Below are 23,376 nucleotides of genomic sequence, written 5' to 3' on the forward strand. Positions count from 1 at the left end.
TATTTCAAATTTAACACTATCAGCATCTATTATACCTCTTTATTTTGTAACCTCTTCTCCTAAACAAACCTATCTTTTTGTCAAAGAAAATGGCCACTGTGAATTCTTCACATGCTGAACCCCAGCATTTGGTGCTGAACCCCAACCACATCATTGGGTGCAAGAATTGCTCTCCAAAATCACATCACACCTACCACCCTCCCTGGCTTCCTTTTGTGTCCCAACCAAAGTCTCATCTCTCACAGCCTTTCCCAGCCTTTTAATGCCTTCATTATGTCCTACTTATCCTGTAGAGAGCTTGCTGGTTACCTATTTGTTGTCTCCATTAGACTGTGAGCTTCTGGGGGCTGGGCTTGCCGTTTGCCTTTTCCGTACCCCAGAATTTAGCCCAGTGACTACACACGGGAGGAGCTTGTCTGACTGTGGTAAGCGTTGGGGGAGACAAAGAAACCCAGTTCCTGCCCTCAGAGAGCTTGCAGTCTAATGGTACAGCACCGTGCCAACAATCACTTATGAGCAAGGTATCGAATGTGAACTTTCGAAAAGTTGAAGGCAATGGGGAGCCCGAAGCCCTGGAAAGAAAAAGTTTCAAGCGTTTGAGACTTTAGAGACATTTGTGTGAGGCAATAGTTTATTACGACAGATCTCAGACCTTGTGGAAGTTACGGGCGCGATGCAGCCTTCAATTTCTTGCCTTAAAGAATTGGCTTTTCAGCTGGGGCGTGGCTTCATTTCTCCCCTCTGCCTCTAGGGTCAAAAGCATAACTAACGGCGCAGGCAAAAAGCGAAGCCTCTTCGTTGGCCCTTTTTTGGCTCTTAACAGCCGCCGTACCAAGGCGTATCCGGAAGTGGCCATTAGCGTATTTAAAGACTGGAGGCGTCAGCTCCCGGTTCAGGCCATCATGAAACCCCCTGTCAGGCGGCGCGCGGCCCCGGCGCGGTACCGAGGGCTGGCCCCGACCGGGGTCCGCACGGCCACGCTCTGGACCGCACGGGAGAAGCAGCAGCTCCTCCGTTTGCTGCAGGCACAAGACGTGGAGCGGGAACCAGCGGCTGCGGAGCTGAGGCAGGGGCTGCCCCACCGGAGCGAGGCTGAGGTTCGGGGGCGGGGCCGAAGGAAACGAGGCGGAGCATAACCCAGTTCAGAATGAGGCTGCGGTCTGGGGGCAGACCCGAGGAAAAAGAAATTGTGCGAGACTGATGCGGGGGCGGGGCTTACGGAAAAGGAGAAGCAGGGATAGGCTCCTTTAGGAGTAAGGGGCGGGGCGCAGGGGTGGGACAAAGACCAGAGAGAGGCTGTCGGGGCGGGAATGAAGGGAAAGGGGCGGGACGAGTTATGGGAGTGTGGTGCGTGGGCATGTGGCCAAGTGCAAGGTCAGTCCGTCCATCAGTCCGTATTGATTAAGTGCTGACCGTGTGCCAGGCACGGTGCCGAGTATTGGGGATACAGAAAGAGGAAAAAGACAGAACGTGCTCTCGAGGGGTTCACGGCGCACAGCTCTGCTTCCGGCGCCTATGCTGATTGTATGCATGAACCTAGTACAATACAGGCTGTCTACTAGATAAATAGGAGACACCTGACAGAGGGGAGGCCCTGGAATCGAGGGGCAGGAGAAGGCTTCTTCTAGAAGGCGGGATATTAGCAGGGACTTAAAGAAAGCTAGGGAAGTCGTTAGTCCGGGACAACCAGAGAGAATGCTCAGAGCTGAGAGATGAAGGGCGTTATTCGTGCAACAGCCAGGAGGCCCCTAGATGGAAGAATACTTGCATGGAAGTAAGGTGCAAGAAAACTGGAAAAGGAGGATGTCGAATAGGACGTGTTGCATTTGATCCTGGAGCAATAGGGAGCCAGTGGAGTTTATTGAATAGGAACAGGGGCGATGTGATCAGATCTGTGCCTTAGTGGCTGAAGGGAGGATGGGTTGGAGTAGGGAGAAGCTTGAAGCAGGTAGGATCTCCCAGCAGGCTGTTGTTCTAGTCCTGGTAGGAGGTAATGAGAATCTGCCGCCAGGCAGAGGCGGTGTCAGAGGAGAGAAGGAAACATGCAAAGGCGAAATTGACAGGTGTTGGCAATTGACAGCTGATGGATGCCGGTGAGAGAGGGGGATGACTCCTGGTTGGGCGCCCAAGGGACTGGGACACGGGTAGCCCTCCACAGTAATAGGTAGAAGGTGGAGAGGGTTTAAGGGAAAAGATAATTGTTTTGTGTTTCATATGTTCACTGGACATCTGCTTCAAGATATCTGAAAAGCAGTTGGAGTTATAAAAGTGAACATCAGCAGAGACCATCGGGTTAGAGATGGTAACTAACTCCCCTGAAGCTGATGAGATCACCAGGTGAAGTAGTGTAGAGGGAGAAGAGCTGAGGGCCTAGGGCAGAGCCCTGAGGGTCACCAGGCTTGTGTGTAGGCAGCAGGAAATGAGCCTAGAGAGGAGAGATTGAAAATAGGGGACAGAGTAGGGATGACCGAGGGGGAGAATCTGTTGGAGGAGACAGGACGAAAAGGTCCCCTTGAGAAGGGAGAGAGCCTTGGTAAGGAGTAAGAAGCCTGCTTTATCAGGTGAGAGGGGTGGAAGAGGAGAGAGGGCAGAAGGCACCTGAGTGATAGGAGATGAGGAAGAAGGGAGAGGAGGGAGCTCATGATGAATGACCTCAATTTTTTTTCTGTAATATATGAGATGAAGTTCTCATTTGAAAGAGCTGGGGGAGGGAGAGCCATGGAAGGTTTTGAGGAGGTGTGAGAGGGTTTGGAAGATCTGCTGCCAGAGTGAATTGATAAGGGATGTATGGAAGGATTGCCTAGCAGCAGTGAAGGCTCATTTGAGGTTGTGGATTTAGTCAGAATGATTGGGTGATTTTCTCCATCTTCATTTTGTAGCATATTGTAGTATGGAAAGTGGAAATGGGGGGAGGGATCCAAGGCTGAGTTCTGACAGGGAATAATGGAGGAAAAATAAAAAGGTTATGGATTCAGGAGAGAGCCACAATGTAAAATTGAATTGGTTTACCAAGGGATCAGGATGGAAAAAAAGAAGATAGAGTGGCCTATACAAGGGAGATGGCCTGGGAGACAATTGAGGGGTCAAGAAATTGGAGGTCATGGGGGTAGGAGAGGTGGAAGGTTGGAGGCTGGGCTGCAGAGAAAAGGCAAAGTTTGAGGCTCAGGTGGGTCCAGGCCAGGATGAGAGGTGAGGCTGGAGGGAGGCAGAGGTTTCCTGGCAAGAGCTAAGTCGTGATGAAGAAAGTGGCAGCGTTTAGGTGGCCAAAATCAGTTTCACATGGGGAGGAGAATTCTAAGGGATCTGAACTGAGCATGGAGAGGGGGTCCCAGGTAAGCTTAGGAGAGGGAGCGGGGCTTCTGGGGCCAGCAGTAAGGGGACTGAGCCCAAGCCTGAAAGCTTACATGGGGGGTGGGGCCAGGGCCAGGACTCAGGTGAGTTCTAGATGAGGGTCTGGGGCTGAATTTAGGCCAACTAGAAAACAGTGGATGGAGTGCTGGACCTCGAATCAGGAAGACCTGAATTTAAATTCTGCCTCAGACAGGAACTAGCTCTAGAATCTTGGGCAAGTAACATCACTGCTTTCAACCTCAGTTTCCTGAACTGTATAAGAGAATAATAACCTACTACTCAAGGTTATGGTGAAGACCAAATAAGATAACGAAAAGCACTTTGCAAACTTTAGAACATTATATAAATGCTGCCATTGTTCTTATCATCATCATTATTAATCTGTGCTGTGAAAGGTGAGACTCAGCTGAGCCTAGTTGGAGGCAGCTGAAGTTGGGATAGCTTGAGGCTAAGGTGGGAAAGGCCTGGTGGGGGGAGCCATAAGAGGGGTCCCCTGGATGGAAGTGAGGCTTGGGGACACTGAGCTTGTGCTCCTTCTATGCCCAGAGTACTTGGTGTAAATCTGGACACCCTGCTCTTGATTTTGTCACATTGGGCCAGCCAGTTCCCTTTTCCTTGCTTCAATTTTTCCATATTTAAAATGAACACATTTGACTTAATGATCTCTAGATCTCTCCAGAGAGAGAGCTGAGGGCAGGCTAATATATTGAAACCAGAGGGTTCCAGAAAATGATTGAGGTCAGCTTTGGGAGAAAAATGGATCCAGCACAAAGAAGATCCCTCCTTTTGGGAAGGAGAGGCCATCTCTTCTGTCTTCCTCAGGCAAGATAAGGGGAATGGTCCTAGGGAAAAAAGATAATTGGGATTTTCTCTATTCAGTTCATTCAAATTCAACACAGTTATGAGGAATCTTCTGAGTGCAAGTCCCTGGGTCAATTAGAGAGCCACAGCATTCTGGAGGTGAAAAGCAGTTCAGAAAGCATTTGTTAAGTACCTACTGTGTGCCAGGTTCCAAGGACATGCCTTGTCCTCAAGCAGGGCCTTACGGGAGTTCATTCAGTAGCTACATTATCCAAGTCCAACCTGAAGAAGAAGGCTTATCTAGCACCTAGGTCCAGCTTCAAACCTTAAGGCAGAGAGACTCTCTGACCTCCCAAGGCAGCCTCTTTCCAGCCTTACATCAAGCCTCCATTGGCCTCTGGGCATCCTTCACCCTATTGTTCCTTGTTCTGCCCTCTGGACCCAGACAGAACAGAGTCCAACTCTTCTTCTAATTCCTTCATGCACTCACGGCCTTTTCCCAGCCGATCGAGGCCTTCCCAAAGTGTGGCCAGGCTTGGTAAAACGCTCCAGGAGCGCTCTGACCAAGGCAGAGTACGGTGGGACCGTCACCTCTTTGTTCTTGGAAGCTGTGCCTCTCTTAATGCACTGTAGGCTCTATTTTGGCTGCTTGGCTCAGTGAGTCAGCCAAACACCACGTACTTCTCAGACAAGCTGCTGGCTTGCCATGCTTCGGAATGGAATGGAACCGCTGGAAAAGCACTTAACTGTTAGCTGTGAGCCAAGCACTGTGCTAAGTGTTGGGGAGACAAATAAAACGCCAAGACAACCTGTTCTCATGGAACTCATGTTCTAATGAAGGGCGACAATCCCCACGCCTGTCCCACCTGGTGAAGCTGAGCTTTTTAAACCCACATGGAAGAACCTTTATTTCACTATTTTACAGATTTCGAGTTGGAAAGGACTCCACACACCAGTAGATCCAATCCCTTCCTTTGTTTTCTAGATAAGGAGAATAAAGCTAGAGAAGACAATGAGTTCTCTGTGGTGGTCTAGGCAGGAAAGGGCAGAGCCAAGATCTGAAGGCCACATGCTTCTCCCCACCATGACATTGCTGTTTCATCCCTACCCACTGAATTTTGTCCCAAGTATTCCTGCATGGGGTGACCTTTTTGAATGTAGCCATCCATTTTATTTATTAGCAATCCCTTCCGGATCTGTAGTGTTTATAAGATTGAAAAGCATGCCAGTTATTGGTAAAAAACATTAATCAGCATGTAACCAAATAACAATCCTTGATGTACTCCACTGCAAACTCCCTTCCAACTTGATACCGATTCATTAATGTTTACCCTTTAAGTCCAGTCATTCGGCTGGTTCTCCATCTATGCAATTGTAATAGCTTATTAAACTATGATTCATGGCTTCATGTGGGATCTCATAATTGAATGTAGGGGTTGCAAAATTTTGATTTATTATCAGTAAGTGTAATTTGTATACATGCTTTTTTATTATTATAGCTTTTTATTATATGCATGGGTATATGTATCTATATGGGTATAAATGCATGGGTAATTTTTAAGCATTGACCCTTGCAAAATCTTCTGTTCCAACTTTCCCCCTCCTTCCCTCCACTCCCTCCCCCAGATGGCAGGTAGTCTAATACATGTTAAATATGTTAAATACAATACATGTTTTATATATGTTTTATACACCTACAAGGTCACATAAAAATTTCTTGGGTGAAAAGGGATTACAAACAGAAAAAGTTTAAAAAGCCCTGATCTAGCCCAGAAATATCAAATTTCAGTTGAGAAGTATTTAACAAAATGAGTAAAACAAACCAAAACATAGATAATGTTAATATGCAGTTTTCTAAGTCAATAAACAGCCAGCGGGATCTTTATCTTTGAATTTTACACCAATGATCTAGCTCACATCTCTCTGTCTCTTCCATAAGACTAATATGAAACACTTCATCAGATGGGTTTTTGAAAATAGATGGATTTCTACATATGAGTCAGAAACTTTCTAGAATGCTAATCCTGGAACTCAGAATCTCATGGGGGTTAAGACTGAAACAAATAGCATACATCAATGATAATAACACATATAGAAGAAGATGTAAACAAAGATATCTCTGAGTTTAAGGGACAGAACTTAACCTAGCAGGGGAAATCAAGGAAAGCCTCTAGTAGAAGAAGAGATTTAATTTAGATTATATCTGGAGCTTCTTTAGGGCAGGAACTGTTTTTGCCTATCAGTGTTTGGCACATAGTTAGATGAGTTAATATGCGTTAAGTGCTTTGCCAGCCTTAAAGCACTATAAGTGCCAGTAATTATGATTATCGTGATTAATGATGCAAGTTGACTTGGATTTGGATTCATTGGGTGCTTGGGGGAAGAGTGTGACAGCTCTCAGCCCTACTCCAAGCTAAGCACTCAGACTCAGGACATTAGCATCCCGATTCCTTCCCTAGTCCTTCTGCCTTTCTTCCTAGATCCAGGATTTCCTCCAGTCGTTGAAGCGTCGTGTGGCCCGGGAGGTGATTCAGCAGGAGCATCACTGCTGCCAGAAGGAACAGAGGCGTCCTAAGGCTGAGATTCCAGCCCCCATTGAGGTGAAGATGGGCTGAGAATACCAGAGAAGTTAAAACATGGGGGACAGGAGACCCATAAGGATGGGGCTTGAGATGAAAGATGCAGTTTTATTATCGAACCACATGGAAGGATCGGAGCTTTGAAAGGGCTCAGCTTCTTATGACTCTGTGACACAGAGCCAGTCCTTTAGTTTCTGTAGTTTCCTGATCTGTAAAAAGAGGGGATTGGACTAGATGCTTTAGGGTCCCTGTGATGCTGTGGCTCTTGTCTGGGTGTGAGAAGAGTCTTTGAGATATACAAAGTGGAGCTGGGTGAGGAAAAAGGGAGACCAGGATAAGGCTAGCAGTAGCCCCATGTGATCAGATTATGATCCTGTGTTCAATTCTAGGTTTGGACAGATCTGGCTAAAAAGGTGACCAGCCAGCTGGAAGAAGCCATGACTACTGCCTTTTCCCAGGTATCAGGGGCCCTGGAATTCTTGAACTCATTTCTGTTTTCCAGAAACTGCTTTCACGAGGGTGGGCACTGCCCTCAGTCTCTGTTAGCACTTGCTGTATCATAGTTGATTGCCTTCTTGAGCTCCTACAGTTAAAAACCCCATCCTCTCATGGCAGCTATCTAGGGATAGGGCTCTGCTAAGCCTTAAGGGCAGATGCCCATAGCCTGCCCCAGACCAGACTTGGAGGCTTTCCATGTTGGTTAACTTACAGAGCTGCCTTCAAGGGCCCAAGGCCTTTGGAGTCAGGATAAGCCATCAGAAAAGGGTGACAGAAAAGGGTCTTTCTAAGAAAGTACTGCCCATGCTCTGTGTTTTGGGGAAAAACTAGAGTAGGGGTTCTTAAACTAGGCTTGACACATTCTCCCATCTCCCCTCCCCTCCCCCCACAAGGGTTCCATGAATAATTTTCAAGAGATTCTTTGAACTTTAATGAAAAAAAAAAAAGTACACCCTCCTTTGTAAACTCCAATGGCTCCTTATTACCCCTGGGATCAGGTAGTTATCCTGTTTGGCTTTTCAGGCCCTGACCCTCTCCCTCCCTTGTCTTTGATGGTTGTCCCCCATGCCTGGCATTCTCCTGCTCCTACCTCCTCTGGCTCCCCAGCTCCCACCTTCTGCGGGAGGCCCTCCCTCTCCCCCCTTGATGCCAGTGCCTCCCCCTGCTGATTGCCCACAACCTGGGCTGTCTGTAGCTTGTTTGTTCCCTGGCTATGTGCACGCTGTCTTCCTTGTTAGACTGTGAGCTCTTTGAGAGCAGTGGGGCTTGTTTGTTGCTTCTCTGTCTCCCCAGTCCCTGGCACATGAAACCTACTTAATAAATGCTTAAATTACTAACTAACTTTATTTTCACTAACTTCTAATTAATGACTTAAAACATGATTCTGAAAAGGAATCTGTGGATGTCACTAAACTGCCAGAGGCCCATAAACACGAGAAAGGGTGAAGAGATCCCCTGGCATTGCACCTCCTGCAAGAGAGGGTGAACTTCAGATGCAGAGGGAGCTGTCTGGTTTTTGGCCTGGCCAATGTAGGTTTTTGTTTGCTGGACCATGCATGATAATAACAGTGGAGTTTTTTTTTTCCTTCCACTGGTCCGGAAGAAAAAGGCCTGTGAAGAGAAATAAATATAATTTCTGGAAATAAAGGAGGTGGGAATTCAAAGAGCCCCTGACCCAGAGGAAGAAGGAATTCATGGTGAGGGGCTGCTCTGAGCTCTCCTGCCTCCTCCGGGTGTCAGGCCCCTGGCTGTGGGCCCTTTATGCCGTGCCTCTGTTCTCTCTGCCCCTCCCAGATCCTGACCATTGCTGCGACAGAGCCCGTGAGTCTGCTCCACTCCATTCCCGAGAAGCCGACCCAAGCCAGTGAGAGACAGCTTCTCTGCCAAGAGTCTAACTTCCAGGGAGAACCCCCACCTCAGGCCCCAGAGCCCACCCAGGAGACCAGCGGGGGAGACTCTGGGCCCTCGGGCACCCCGGACAAGACTGACTCCTGCAAATCCGGCCCGGCCGCACCCACAAATGGAAACCTCGTCATCGACTTTGAGAAGATCTACAAATATCTGTCGAGCATATCCCGGAGTGGCAAGGCGCTTGAGCTTTCCCCAGGAGGTGAGTGGGGACAGGGATGATGGGGTGGGCTTCTGCTTAGACCGCTATTGAACCTGGAGTTCAGAGATACCGTGTGACCCTGGACGAGTCATTAATCTCCTCCTGGGGCTGCTGGGAGAATTAAATGAGATCCTACCTGTAAAGTGCTTTGGAGTCCTTCAGGGGCTCTGACATCATCACTACCACCGACCACTCATTCACCCTTCTTCTGCGTCCCTAGAATCCGCCGTCCTCCTCGATCTGCTCATGTCCCTGCCCGAAGAGCTCAGCCGCTTGCCCTGCGAAAGGCTGCAGGCCCACATGGCTGGTTCCTATAGGAAACTGATGCGCCCCCAGCAGCCCTCAGACCCAAGCCACGGGGACCCCGGGAAAGGCCCCTTGGTGCAAGATGGTGAAGGTAGCGCCTCCGGCAGCAGGGACCCTGGAAGCCTAGAGAGCCCCCCTGCTGAGAGTCCTGCTGCCTCTGGGCCAAGTCCGCCCTCGGCTCAGCACCAGCTGTGGCAGGACCTGGAGTTCTGTCCTCTGAACCCATTCCTGCTTCCCTTGGAGCTTCTGTCTCACGTGGCAGCTCCTGGGCAGTGAGTGCTGGCAGACCCTTTGCCAGGGAACCAGGCTGAGGGCTGGGGTGGGGAGGGGGCCAGGAGGAGACTGTGTGACTGTGTGTGTGTATGGGGGGGGGGGCCTGTGTGTGATTAGGGTGGGAGGAGGAGAGAAAAAAGATGTATTCCCAAGAAACAAAACTATGTTTATTATTTCTGAAATTCCTTTGATGTTTTATCCTAGGTTTCTAGACAGTTCTATGACTCTGGGTTTATTCGAGCCCCTATTAATGTCTCTGAACAAATATCTAAGAATTTGTGCTTGGTCAAAATGTAAAGAGATTTCAGAGTTCATAGAACTGGGAATCATTTGCTCTGTGGAACCCCAATCCTTCTCTGGGTTTGAAGTTGTATATATGTTTGGAAGAGATTTCAAGCAGATGAATCCTGGGAGTTCTGGAACAGCCGTGGTTGTTCTGGGAAAAGCACTTTTTAAACTTTTTAAAGTATGATTTAAATGTGATTTAAAAAATCATTTGCTTATTTAGCAAATACTTGTTGAGTATCTCTAATGAGCATTAACATCTCTCTTCTTTTCTCCCCTCTGCCTGGTGTGTGGGATATAGTTTAACATCCAAACACTCTAATATTTACCACTTCAGTGTTATCATTCCTTTGATACCTTAGTTACATATTATAGTGAAGGTTGAGTTTTTGCCTCAGCCTTCTGGTTTGGTTGCTGATGGGTGCAGATATAATCTAAAAAATATATCTTGGTTTCAGAAAGAATATAAGGAAAAATCTGGATGCTGGTTTTTATTTTTAAAATGTAAATTTAAAAACTTAATGAAAACAAATAAATTACAAGTAATTAAAATTCCTCAGCATAATTTATGAGTGATTGGATAACCATTGTTAAGTCATTTATATTTTGCCATTTAAATTTTAAAATGTAACTGTTTACTTTGCCTAATTAATGCTAAGATGTGCTTTCTCAAAAATTAATTTCAGTAGTAGTTGACTCAAGCTCCCACCTTTGTTCCTTTGACAAGTCATTCCATGTTAACTGTGCTCGATAACTGTTAACACCAAATTAATTTTTCTTGTTAATACCCCAATTAAACAGGGAATTTTGAGGTGTTTAACTTAAAATCAGCCGGTCTCTTCTCTTCACAGAAGCATAAGCTGCTTTTACAATTCTGTTTTTGTTTTTTTCCATTCCTTCCCACCCTCAAGTTTCATCAAACAGAATATTGAATGGTATCATGACTGAAAAATGGGCCGTGGCTATACTCTCTTTTGCCTAAATATATGACGCAATAAACAATCTACAAAATGTTGATTCATTTCGAAAGAAGTACAAAACGAACATTTCTTACCCCATGCCCCGTCCCGGCCCAGCTTCCCGGCACTGTTGTTTTTGTCTCTCTCTGAGGTTCTGGTTATCCTCCCGGTCCCAGGCCACCTCAGAGAAGTGCCAGCTGACTTCCAGAGCCTGCTTTCCCCACCTTGCGTCTGGTCACAGGAAAGAGGCAGACCCGGGACTGCACTTTGTCTCTGACTTCCCTGAGACCCCGTGTCCATGCATCCTTAGCTTGGCAGGGATGCCGTCTCCCATTACTGCAGAGCAGGGTTACTGAGGGAGGTCGTGTGCCGATTAATGCCCCCATTTTCCATTAGAGTTAGCACCTCAACCAGCGATGCCCCAGCAAGTGTGGAGAGCCCCCTCCTGAGAGTTCTGTGCTTCTGGTCCATCCCGGCGTGATCGGGGATGGTGAGACGTGCTCCACATAAAGCAGAGATGGGATTTAAACGGACCCTGGCGGGCCCGCCAGTGCAGCATTCCTCCCACTAAGTCACTCTTCAGGCCTGCCTCTGTGAATGGGCCCCTTCTGGCTGCAGCGCCTGGGATGGCCCAGGCCACGGGGAGGCTCGTGGTCCTTGCATCTGCTCTAAAGCCCTCTTTCCTCTGCCGTCCCAGTCACACCAGCGGCTGAAGCGCCGCTCTGGGCCAGAAGCCCTCAGATGCTGTCCCTAGCCCCGACTCCTCCTCACTCCTTGCCCTTCGTTCACCATTGCATCACCCTCCCCCTCACTTTCAGTGTCTGGGGCTGGTCAGGGGCCGTCCGCCTCCCTCCCCTGCCCCAGCACAGAATGTCATTGCTCCTTGAACCTCGGCCGCACTGAGATGTTAGAATGAGGCACGGGAGCGAGGGGCAGCCGCCGAGGTAGAGGCGTTGTGGCCTGCCTTCCACAGGACGGGCGGTGCAACGGGACGAGAGGGGGAAGCACTCTGGGGATGGTTTTGTTCTGCCCCCACTTTGGGCTTAGCAGGCCCTTAACACACTGTCTCATGGAAATGAGGGTACAAAGGTGTTTATTGGGGGAGGGGAAGCAGATGGGACTGGGGGTTTAAGGTGAATTTGAGAAGATGTCACTGGAAGAGGTGCTGTCAGGAGCAAGCCGTGGTGGGGCCGAAGGCAGGAGGAGAGGGGAGGACAGTGGCACTAAGAGGCCAGGGCTGCTAGCTTCTGAGACCCTCCGACTCTGCAACAGCATCCGCAGGAGGGGCTGGGGCAGAGGAACAGGACTGTGTGACCCAGGCCTGGTTTTGGAAGGGCACAGGGATGGTGGGGTGGGGGAGGAGTCTGGTGGTGGCGAGAGCAGCATGTGAAGTAGTTGATCAGCATGGCCAGGATCAGGAGGACAGAACCACCGAATGTCGGAAATGGGACAATGCCCTAGACATCCAGCCCAGCCCCTGCTCCCTCCCCATTTTATAGCGGGGCAACAGCCCCAGGGAGTGGGAGGTTTATGCCCAAGGACACCCGGCTAGAGAGCTGAGACTTGAACCCGTCACTCTACTCTCTCATTCACCTTGAAGCTTTTCCCCACCTCATCACAAAACCACTCACATTCAGGACAGGGTGATTGTTATTTATTATTTGGGCCTGAGCTACAGTCGCTGCGGTGTTGCCTCTGTCCACTGTCCAGCCTTCCTCCCCTTCCCCTGGCCTGTGTTTGGCCCGTCCTGGCGCCTCTGCTAGCTTAAGCTCAGGCGGGAAGTCTGGGTGAGCTGCTGCTTTGGTCCTAGAGCCCAGCCAGGTGGGTGCAGGCTCAGCACTTGTGGGAAGTCGGTAATAAATCCTGCGGGACGGAGCAGGGGTGACGGGGAGCTGGCCAGGCACCGGCCCTGAATGAAAAACCCTCACGGTAATCCAAGGGGAAGAAGCCCCCGTGTCCTTCATAAGCTTCCATGCTTGGGAGGGGCGGGGGGAGACAGACAGCAAAGCAAAGGGAGGAATGGTAAGGATATCATAAGGAAAAAGAGCAGGTGGCCGAGAAGTTGGGGATGCCCTTCTAGGCGGGGAAATGGGGGGAATGAAGGCACAGAGGTGGAGAACAAGTCAGCCTGTGGGGTCTGGGAGGGCAGAAGGCCCCTGATTAGGGCTAGGGAGACAGGCTTACAGGTCACCACAGTCACATGAGGAGAGTGTGCGGTGGGGTCACAGAGGGCCACAATTCCCTCCATGATGGGGAAAGGCGGGGAGGGAGGGTGGCTAATAAGGGGTCGGGGCTGACCTGTAGCTAGCTAGAGCCTTGTCAAAGAAACCCATCACTAACTCTGTTGAGCCACCTGCTGCCCTTCACTCTGTAGACATTCAAGAAGTGTTGAGATGGGTTCAATTGTATCCTTCACAAACATACTCCCCGCACTGCCCACAGTGCCTTGATGAAGCCCCTCAGCTCAGGATCCCCTTGACCAGGAGGTCAACCATCGGAAAAGGAGGCTTCTGAGGCCAGGGAGAGGGGGGCTGGGCTGGCGGCAGAGCGCCCTGCCACCAGTAGGTGCTTACCAAATGCTTGGTGCATTGAGGGGCCAGAGGGCTGGGAGGGGGGAAGGGGAGTGGGCTGGTTGAATTTCTCAATCTGGAAGATGATCCCGCGGCAGGGGGAGCTTGAGTGACTGGATTCTGCAGTCTTGGGGAGGGGTCAGTCCTGAGTGCTCTGGGAGAAAGGCCAGACAGCTGTCATAAGGGAAGGGGAGGCCGGGAGGTCAGACGGGCAGAGGAAAGGGAGGAGGTTGCAGCATCCAGAGCTTTGACTATCCAGCATTAGGGAGCGGGCAGCGCAGGTGCAGGGTAAGAGGGGATGAGCAGCCACCATTCCTGCCTGAAAGCTCCCCAAAGCCCACAACAGGGGACCTGCCTCCCAGAGCTTGCTCACTCTAGTGCTTTCCTGATGGAAGTGGGTGGGGAGGACGGCCCACTCCAGTGAAAAACATCAGCTGCCAGACCTTAGGTCCGCTCATCCGGTGGCCTCGGGCGGGGGCTGGGGGTCGGATGGGAGCTTAGAAGCAGGAGTCAGTTAGGAGAAGCCCGGGATTCCGGTTCCAGGCTGGAGATGCAATCTGGGCTGGAAAAGGGAGGCCTAGACTAGGTTTGGGGTCACGGGGATAGGACAGCCCCTGGACCTCGGGTCCCAGGCCAGGCCGGGCGGGAATCGCGGGATGTGGACAAGGAAAGCCTGAGCTTCGGCCCGGTGGGTTCATGGATGCAGTGAAGTGAGAGGGCGTGAGTTTGGGAAGCCCTAGACCAGGCTGGGGGGCAAGAAGGGAGACGGTTCTGGGCCGCCTGGGGATGGGCTAGACTGTCAGGGCAGGGAGGAGAGAGAGGGTGGGATTTCGGGGCCGGGGCCGGGGCCGGGAGGGGAGGCGCGGGACCCCTCCGCTCTGCCTTCACACCAACGCATAGTCGAACTGGCCCCTCTCTAGTGCCTCCTTGTGGTCGGTCCAGCTCGAGGCAGGCATGCGGCTGTAGGGGTCCAGGAGGATGCGGACGCAGCGCACCATGAGCAGCACCAGGAACAGCAGCAGAAAGAGAACAAAGGCGAAGACCGTTCGCTGCTCAGCGTCCAGCCCCGCGGACCCCCCGGACCCCCCCGGCCCTGGAGCCCCTGCCGGGGACAGCGCCTCGTAGTCTGGAGTCCAGGCGGAGCTCATGGCTCCACGGGCAGCTCACATCGCCTGCCTGGCCGCCTCCCCCTCTGGGGCCACGACCGGGACCGGACTGGCACAGAGACCTGGGGGAGAGGGAGAGAAGCCACAAATGGCTGCCACGCCCCTAGCGGCCCCCGCCCCGCGCCTGTCTCACTTCGGCCCCTTCCGCGTGCCTTCGCCCCCCCAAACCCTCACTCAGTGCCCAACGCCACGGCTCCCTTAAATCTCCATCCCGCTACGCATCCTACACACCCATCCCCGCCCCCATACTCCGAGGCTCCCCTCATTACCACTCCGCTCCACAACCATACACCCCTCTCTCTCTATTTCCCCACTACCCTTCTTACAGCCCCCTTCTGCCCCCCACCTCACTTAAATTGTCCTGTCCCACTCTGGTCCGCCATCCCCCCAGAGTCCCATCACCTAATCTCCGGCGCCCCACAGTTTTCCTCATCCAGCCACACACCATACGGACCCCGGAAACCCAATTTAACTTCACCTTCTCTTTCCAACCCCCCTTCAGACCCTGGAACCTCAACACACCTTCCTCTCACACCACTTCCATCCTCCTCCCCTCCCCGCCCTCGTACACCCAATTTCCCTCGGTTCCATCCCCCATCTATTTCACCCTCAGCACCACCAGCCCCCTACTCCCTTACACCACTTCAAACCCACGTCCCCACCCATCTCACCTCACCACCTCCCACCCTCTCCCTACCTCTGAGCCCACCCACCCTTCTCCTACCTGCCCACGCCCAAGTACTCGCCTATCTCTCCTCTTGTCCCCCACCCAGCCCTCGGACTCGGAGGGAGGGGACGAAGAACCTGGAGAGCTGGGCACTCGAGTCATCTCGTTCCACACCACACCCTACACCCGCGCACCCCAGCCCCCAACCATCTCTAGCCCCAGCCCCAGCCCCAGCCCCAGCCCAGCCTCACCTAACTGAGGGTTGCTTCCCTTCCCTTGCCTGCTCCAGCTATCCAGCCACCCCAGTCTGCGCCCACTCTCCCGGGTGCTCTCAGGGGTCGTTGCCCGCCACCATTCTACCCATTCACCCTCCAGCCCACGTGCCCCCGAGCCCCCAAAATGATGCTTTGCCCAAGGTCGCCCCCTATCCCCTGCCCCTTCCGTGTCACCCCCGCAATCCCTTCTTCGTCTGCCTTCGCCCCGCCCTTGCAGCCCCCTCCCCATCTGGGCTCGCCCCCAGCCCCATTTTCCAGCCCGTGGCTCCTGCCCCTTTGCCCTCTGCCCCCACCCCTCCACAGTCCCCTCCCTCACCCAGGGCTGGGGGTGACGGCGGCTCGGTGCGCTCCCTTAACCCAGCTCCTCTCCGCTCCTCCTCTTCGCTCTCCCCGCGTCTCCGTGCGCTCAACCCCGGCTCAGCTGGCCCTGCCTGCCCTGCCCGAGGAGACGGAGGAGGTGCAGCCGGAGCCGCCGCGGCTGTTCCCATGGCGACGGGGGCGGGGCCGCCGCCAAGACTCCCAAGGAGCGGGGGAGGGGGCGGGAGGAAAGAGAGGTAGGGCTCCCCACCGCACAGCCCCTTAACTCTTTAGGGGCCGGAAGCCTCCAGCCCAGCCCGTAACTTAGCCCTTCTCGGCCACTCCTCTCCAATACCTGCTCCGGCCGCGGAACGGTCCTGTTTCCCCCACCTAAATGCTGTGGAGCCCAGCTCCTCCCCGACCAAGCCCACTCCCCTGCTTCCACTGTTCCGTCTTCTCTGACCGACCCACCCCGCATCCGTCCCCACAAGCCTCACAGACCCCAGCCTAGGCCGATGGCGCAGTAAATAGAGAGCTGGGCATGAAATCCCAAAGTCCCGAATTAAAAAATCCCACTTCAGACCCTTCCTAGCTGTGTGATCCTGAGTAAGTCACGTTGTCTCTGTCGGCCTCAGTTTCCTCAACTATAAAATGGGGATATCAGCATCTCCCTCACAGGACTGTTGAGTAAATCTTTGGATTTTTTTTTTTTTTTTTTTTTAAGGCTTAACAGTGTCTGGCACATAGTAGGTAGGAGATAGGTACTTTTTTCCTTCCCCTTCTCAGCTTACATTATCTCATGATCCCCATTAGGAAGATTCTAAAACACATCTTTGGTTCTAAAATTCACTCCCTTTCTACTCTACAGACCCTATCTCAGTTCTTCCCAGCCCCAATGCCCACCTTACCTAGCCCCCCCAAGTCCAGATCCTGGAGTTGAGACTGGGAAAAGGTCTCAGCCTCCGGCCACAGACCTCCCCTCATCCCTTTTTGCCTCACACTCCCTTCAGTTTACTAGCATAGACCAGTTTAGGGCCCAAACCCGATATGCTTGGGGGTCCCACTATTTTTTCCTTTGTTCAGGAACTGGATTGGGGAGTTGTGGTTGTTCCCTACATCCCAGTCTGTCTTCTTCCATTAGTATGGGCCCAACACCTCAAAACTGACACTTGTATCCAGGAATTGAAATCCCCTTCTCTGGGGAAAGAAGCACACTGGCTTGGCTGGCAGGTTTATATATAGGAAAATACTTTTCTCTGCGAAGGGTGAGCCCCTCTGTGGCCTTCCCCTTCTGGATCCGACTCATCCTGGGGCTTCTTCATATCCAGGAGCAGAATCCTATGGCCCTGAGTAAAAAGGAGCTCCAGGAAGGGTTTGGAGCTAAAGGCCTTCTGCCCCTGGGTACAGGCCAGTGACTTGCAGCCTAATCTGGCTCCCTACCCTCGGGGCTCAGGCCATCCCATCCAGGGACAATCTTCCTCCTCAAGGTTGCCTGAGCCAGTCTGGCAGTCTCGCTGTGGCCTGGCCCACTGACCCCATTCCTCTGTTCCCAGCAAGGAGCTGGCTCTGTTGTAAGGAACTAGACAGTCCCCAGCCTCCAGCTGCTGCCTCACGACTGCCTTCAAGCCCTAGGAAGTCTGAGCAACAAACCGTTTGTCCAACACACTCCACCCCTCCCCTCCCTTTCCCTCTTGGCCCCTAGATTGTGGGCGCGACAGCTTAAGTAAAATCAGCAACCACATTTGCTATTCATTTTAGTATTTTATTGTCAAATCTTCAGGCAATATGTACAGAAATGAAAGACATTCAGGTTTTATTTTTAAGAAGGCTCTAGAATGACTTGGCTGATCTGATGCCAGAGATGGAGGCACCTGGAGGAAGTGCAGCCCTCCTACCAGAGAAGAGGCAGGAGGAGAGAAGCCAGCACCAGGCTCTGTCCCTCAAGGCCCCTCCAAGACAGGCTGCCAGGTCCCAGGGAAGTTGTGTGCAGGTAGTGGGGTGCTAAGTCTTTCCTTTCTAATCCTCTTCCCCTCTACGCCCGCCAAAGGCGAGCTGCAGCTGCTCCCCGCTCCCTCCTCACAAGGTCTTGTGCTTTACTCTCCCCTCCCACCCTGCCCGCTGCTCAAGCAAGCTGTGCTCAGGGACCTCAGTTCACTTTAGCTTTCTGCTCAGCCCCATGGCCTCTGCAGGACTTTTGGCACCTAAATTTGGCTTTTCTCAGCACTAACCAAGCACTAACCCAGTACTAACCCAGCTTGTTGCTGGGAGGGAGAGAGGAGGCTAGGGGGAGAAGGCCAAGGCAGAGATGCTCTGGATCCATCTATTGGGCCCAATGCAAGGAAGAGGGAGAGAATGGCGCATCAGGCCTTAAGCTTCTTGGGGGGAAAAGAGGGGTGATCTTCTGTGACAATCTTAACCTTATAAACTTGGGGTCCCATGAGTGCCTCTGCTCATAGCTACCATGTCCCCAACACCAGCCCTCCCCTAGCCAACTGTATTCCCCGAAGGGAAATTTTTCATGTCCTTATCTCACTCAGCACCCTCCCTCCCCTCATTTCACACTGGCTCCTGGAAAGCGAAGGGTCACAAAGTGCCCTGCAGGAGCCAAATGATCTTGCATCCTGAAGCTTCTGACAGCGGTGGGGCCCTTGCTGGGAGAACAATAGAGCACAGTCCAGCAGGTCCCCAACATTTGTCTTCAGAGAATCTGCTCTGTGCTTGAGGCAGAGATGTCCAGCAGCCTCCAGGCTGCATAGGGGTTCAGCTCAGTCTGGTCTCTACACAGGGCCCAAACGTACAGCATACGCAATACTTTATCCTGGAGGAAAAGAAAGCACACTCAGATCCCAGGAAGGAAGGATGTGCCCTGAACTAAGCACCTGATGTTCTGGGGAGGTCCACAGTTTCATATCCAAGTGGCAGGTACTGTGAAAAGAACCGGCCTGTTAGAGTAGACTAGTGCAAATTCTATAGTTGCAAAGACTTGGAGAACTGTTGGGACAGATGTTGGCAAGTGAAAAAAATTCTCAGAGTCCAACTTGTCACATAGTAGCAATCCTCTCTACCACATTCTCTTTTCTAAAAATATCCCCCCCAACATTTTAAAAAAAATCCAAGTTTCAAATTCTCTCTCCCTCCTCCCTGAGATTTAATTAAGCACTCTGATGGTATATATTCTACAACATTCTCAACAACTGGTCATTTAGTTTCCCCCTCCAGTGATAAACTCATCCTACGTCTTCACAGGACAATCCTTCAAATACTTAAAGAGTGACTGTTCTCCCTTATAAAGTTACTGCTTCTCTTAATTATGCCCACTTCCTTCAAATAAACCTTGATGTAACCTGGGGAAACCATCCCTCCTGGGGTGAATGGAAGCAGTATCATCGGGGTGCAGAGGCTACCAACCTCGCAACTAATGAAGGAGCACCCTGAGGAGAATAAAGTGCAAGATTTTGCCAAGTTGTGTGAGTGGGGGCAAGGGTAATATGTGAGCGTTAGTGTGGGCAAAATTGGGCGAAAATGATCCAATGTATACTGGCAGTGCACTGAGCTCAGAGTAACCAGGTTCTGCAATTGTTCCTGAGAACAACAAACCCCAAAGGCCTGCAAACACAATGGGCACCCAGCTTATAAAAGCTACATCTGTCTACCAACAGGACATGATCCAGCAAAGGGGAAGGAAAGCCTGCTTCATGACAGATGGAGCCCAGAAAGGAGAATCTAAAACCTCAATATTCTAAACCTCTACAAATCATTTAAGTTAGGGACAGGTTGAATGAACTCCATGAAGAGAAGCTAAGACTAATTTCCCCCAACTTAGAAGTAATCAGAACCAAGGTAGAAAGGAGTTTTAGACACCATCTAATCCAACTTCTTCATTTTGACAAATTAATGAATGCCTATGAAAAGCTGAAAGGACATCTGGGGGACATCCAACTTATCAAAAGAGAATCAGGGCTCCAAATGTTGGCTTTATGTATTTAAGAAAAACCAAGCAAGCTCTCCTACCAGCTTCAGAGGGGCAGTGAGAGAGCAACAGTTGAACCTAACTTCATCACCTACAGTTCATAAGGGACTAGAGAAAATGTCTGGGTCATTGCAAAACCAAGCCAGAGAACTCCCCCCAGACCAGCTTTCACTTCTGCTACCAGAGCTAGACCCCAAGGCTGCCCACACAACTAAAGCCAGAGGGCATTCTTGTGCTCTTAATGTGAAGCTCTTGGAGATTTATTGTACTTCATTTAAGTTTTGCCTTTCAAATCCTAGTGAATTCATGAGTCTGCTCAGATGCCACATAGTCCAAAGCCTTCATTTTACAAATGAAGAAACTGGGGATTAGGAGGCTAAATAGTATATCCCTTTTTCTATTCTATGTCCTAGAACATTCCTCAGAGCGTGGTCAGCCAGCAAATGGACTTCCAAGAAGAAACCCAGATGGCCTCTGAGGTCATGTGCCCCACCAGGACAACTGAGAAACTGGGAGTTCTACCAGTGACATGGCCAAAGGTGGCAGTGAGAATGGATCCTGCAGCATCCAACCCAATTATGCTTGGTCCTTTCAGGTATTTAAAGCTGCTGGCTTCTTATTACATCCCCCTCTTATGAGCTTAGCATTCCAGCCACACGGCCTCCTTGAGGCCCCCGGACACTCCATGTGTATACCATCCCCATGCCTTGAAAAAAGCTGCCCCCCTCAGCTAAGACTCTCCTGACCCTTCCCTTCACTTTAACCCCTGTCTGCAGTCTGTGTTTGTTTGCAGAGACTGTTTCCTGTTTTGTCTTTCTATCCTGTGCACCTGGATTAACACTTGCTGAAGTGAACTGAATTTCGGGTCAATCCTTCAAGCACTGAAGTTCAGGATACTGAAGGAGGCCAAAGGAGCCGTGGCCCAGATGGGCACTCCCCGGGATCGGACACTCAAGCCTGAGGGATGGCACAGCTGTGGCATCAGACTCAGCATGGGGCTAGAAGGTACACAGGCCGTTGCTCCATGCGTGGATCTGGGTGGCAACCACAAGAGGGACACCCCTTGGAGCTGCTCCATCTCCAGCCTCATGGCCTTGCCCATCTTTCATCTGGCCTGGCTTCCAGGACACCAATTCCCGTTTCCTCACATCTTCCAAGCACTTCTCAGAGGGCAGGCCCTCCTCTTCCCTCTGCTCTCTGCAGGTGTCAGACCACAGTGGAACCATCCTAACATAGTCTCTCTCCTAGAATGACCTCACACTGCCTTCCCCACTTAAGGCTGTCCCCAAGAGCAACACCAGCCTTGACTACTGGACATTCCAAGCCCTCAGAAAATACAGCAGTGTCAGAAGACTTCTAAGGGGCCAATGAATGCATCAGTGGATGCAGAGTCAGGAAAACTCGAGTCTAAATCCTGCCTCAGACATTACTCTAATACTTTGGACACATCACTTAACCTGCCCCCCCCCCCCCAAAAAAAAAATGTGAATAATAGTATTCACCCCACAGGATTATGTGAAGATTAAATTGCATTTGTATAGTATTTTGCATATTTAAAAGTTCAAATTAAATGCTAATTATTATTATCATATCATTATTAACAAATGTGGGTACACTGTAATACAAAGGCCACAGAAGTGGCAATCAAAATGCTTGGGTTCTAATCCTGACTCAGTCTATGTGGGCAAGTTCACATTTTAGGCAAGGATGTCAGTCTGGATTTCTTTATCTTTTAAATGCGATAATAATCTCTCCCTCCTACTTCCTCATAAGTCTGCCTGAAGCAAATGAGAAATATATCAAGAGCTGGAGCGGCCAGAAATTTTTCATCAAATATTTGGTAAATTTTTGCTACCCCAAATTCATAAATAATTGACACATTTATGAGAGTGAGAGCCATAGAAAAGTGATGAAAGTATGTAAAAATTTTCAAAAGAAGAAATACACTCACTGGAAAACTTCAATATTAATAATAATCGGAGAGATGCAAATTAAAACAACTCTGAAATATAAGTACTGGTCTAATTGTTCAGGAAATCAATTTGAAGTTATCAAGAAAAGTTAGGCAATTATTTGTAGCCTTTCTCTTAGAGATTTCAGGGTTCAGTTTATTTCCCAAGGAAGTAATTGACATCAAAGCTCAACAAGCCCAACTATTTTCAAAGGAGGCCGCTATGTGATCACTAAGAGTAAGGAAGTACAAATATGTGATATATGAATGTAATGCATTATAAAGAATGAATAGGAAGAATGCAGAAAAATTGGGAAGGTGAATGTGAGCACTAACAAAGTAAAAACAAAGCCAAAAGACAGAGACAAAGATTACAAAATAAAGAAAAAGAAAAGTCAATAAATTTGACTATAGCACAGTTAACAATGCAAACATTAGACCATCAAAGCTGAAGCACAAAAGCAGCCCTTTTGTAAACCAAAAAAACCAGAACATGACATATACCATTAGTTTCTATCATTCTATTGGACACTTTTGCTAAACTGTTTTCAGGAAATGTGCTTTCAGGGGGCTGAAGGACAAGCCCATCATTTGTTGGGAAGTATCTGTTGTGTTGAGACCAAATGTATTGATGGAAAAAAAGGGAAAAAAAAAGGCAAAGTAGCTGCCAAACTCACTCTGATGTCCCCTGGGAAATGTGCCAAGTTCCTGAATAAGAGCTATTGCTGAGGAGAGAGGTCAAATGACTAGAGGAGCAGAGAGGGGAAGGGGATCCAGCTGTCCTGATGCAAATGTGGGGCAAGGGGGCACAGTCACCAATCGGCAGGTGCCCTCCAGAACAGAGACCTTCACTGCTCATGAAACAGAGGCAAGCAACCACACTGCAACTTTTGTGACTCTTGAGAAGTCACAATCTCTCTGGGCTCAGTTTCCTCACTGGACTTGGCACCCTCTAAGCCATTTTGTCATCCCCAATTGCATTTTGTCTTTGCCTCACTTTGCCTTGCTCCCTGTCCTGTCACCTCCAGTTCCTTCTCTATTCCCCTCTGCTGCAGCTGGAGGGAGCGGGTACTTCTTCAACAGATCTGACAATGGCAGGGACCATGAACCCTGGCTTCACTAATGAGTTTCTGCACCATTCTATCAGGCTCAGTTTTGCCTTTTGTAAAACGTTCTAAAATCCCTAGCTCTACAATTTTACAGTTTCCAGGGGGTGTATTTCAGTTTGCTATAGTTAGTAAACGTTACCTTTCTACAGAATTGGGCAAATGGCCTAGAACATGCTTGCTGCTCTGGGCCAATGCCCCCAGTGACTAAGGAAATCTGTGTGGCCTCAAGCACACTGCATATGGTCTGTGGCTGGCAATGGCCTGGCTGAGTTCCTCATGAAGGGATGGGTCCCCATATCATAGCCCATTGAGAAATGAAAGAGATACATGGAGTTCAGGAAAAGAGAATACTTTATGCAGGATAGAGGCCTCATGTCCTTTTAGAATTCTCTAAGGCCTGAACCTTAAAAACTCTGCACTCATCTAACCTATTAACTCTTGGACCAAACAATTCCATTTCAATTTCACTGAGAATGAACATCATGAAACAAGAGGTCAAGGGATGAAGGATGCTGATGGAGCCCGACACTAGGTTATATGTGGGCAGAGATCATCAGATGCCAGTATTGAGCTAAAGGACGACTGTATTACAGAAGGCAAGGAAGGCCTTGGGAGAGACAGCTCCAGGCTTAGGTCCAAGACCTGACTTGCTGTGAGAGCAAGACAGTATGGACTGGAACTGGAGGATGGTCCTGAACTCAAAAGAAGCT

At 50.2% G+C, this 23,376-nt stretch overlaps 3 protein-coding genes across 6 annotated transcripts in view; 1 reads left to right on the forward strand and 2 right to left on the reverse strand.

Moving 5' to 3' along the window:
- Positions 1–626: 626 nt before the first annotated feature.
- Positions 627–10,713, forward strand: SNAPC2 (small nuclear RNA activating complex polypeptide 2). Of its 2 annotated transcripts, none has more exons than XM_051972450.1 (5): positions 627–1,097; positions 6,633–6,752; positions 7,121–7,189; positions 8,523–8,838; positions 9,059–10,713. In XM_051972450.1, the coding sequence occupies exons 1-5, from the start codon at positions 903–905 to the stop codon at positions 9,418–9,420; spliced, it is 1,062 nt and encodes a 353-aa protein (XP_051828410.1). In that variant the 5' UTR covers positions 627–902; the 3' UTR covers positions 9,421–10,713. The 2 variants fall into 2 exon arrangements, with proteins under 2 accessions (XP_051828410.1, XP_051828411.1); XM_051972451.1 differs by lacking the exon at positions 627–1,097 and adding an exon at positions 1,458–2,093.
- Positions 10,714–11,737: 1,024 nt separating this feature from the next.
- On the reverse strand, positions 11,738–15,823 carry CTXN1 (cortexin 1). Its single transcript, XM_051972452.1, has 2 exons — positions 15,656–15,823; positions 11,738–14,459 (listed from the first exon to the last, which is right to left on the reverse strand). The coding sequence occupies exon 2, from the start codon at positions 14,377–14,379 to the stop codon at positions 14,116–14,118; it is 264 nt and encodes an 87-aa protein (XP_051828412.1). The 5' UTR covers positions 14,380–14,459; positions 15,656–15,823; the 3' UTR covers positions 11,738–14,115.
- Positions 15,824–17,377: 1,554 nt separating this feature from the next.
- Positions 17,378–23,376, reverse strand: part of TIMM44 (translocase of inner mitochondrial membrane 44) — a 43,490-nt gene continuing 37,491 nt past the window's right edge. For all 3 annotated transcript variants that reach the window (XM_051972453.1, XM_051972455.1, XM_051972454.1), the window contains one exon: positions 17,378–18,454. In XM_051972453.1, the coding sequence (XP_051828413.1) occupies positions 18,335–18,454 (120 nt within the window). In that variant the 3' untranslated portion in view covers positions 17,378–18,334. The remainder of the gene's footprint in view (positions 18,455–23,376) is intronic.

Source organism: Antechinus flavipes, chromosome 1, assembly GCF_016432865.1.
Source record: "Antechinus flavipes isolate AdamAnt ecotype Samford, QLD, Australia chromosome 1, AdamAnt_v2, whole genome shotgun sequence".
In the NCBI taxonomy this organism is placed as follows: domain Eukaryota; kingdom Metazoa; phylum Chordata; class Mammalia; order Dasyuromorphia; family Dasyuridae; genus Antechinus; species Antechinus flavipes.

What these genes read in the sequence shown, in the direction of transcription:
- CTXN1 (XM_051972452.1), bottom strand. Translation starts at nt 14,379, where the DNA reads ATGAGCTCCGCCTGGACTCCAGACTACGAGGCGCTGTCCCCGGCAGGG.
- SNAPC2 (XM_051972450.1), top strand. Translation starts at nt 903, where the DNA reads ATGAAACCCCCTGTCAGGCGGCGCGCGGCCCCGGCGCGGTACCGAGGG. An exon ending in CCCACCGGAGCGAGGCTGAG is followed by an intron (nt 1,098 to 6,632) that starts GTTCGGGGGCGG and finishes CTTTCTTCCTAG; the next exon opens with ATCCAGGATTTCCTCCAGTC. An exon ending in AGATTCCAGCCCCCATTGAG is followed by an intron (nt 6,753 to 7,120) that starts GTGAAGATGGGC and finishes GTTCAATTCTAG; the next exon opens with GTTTGGACAGATCTGGCTAA.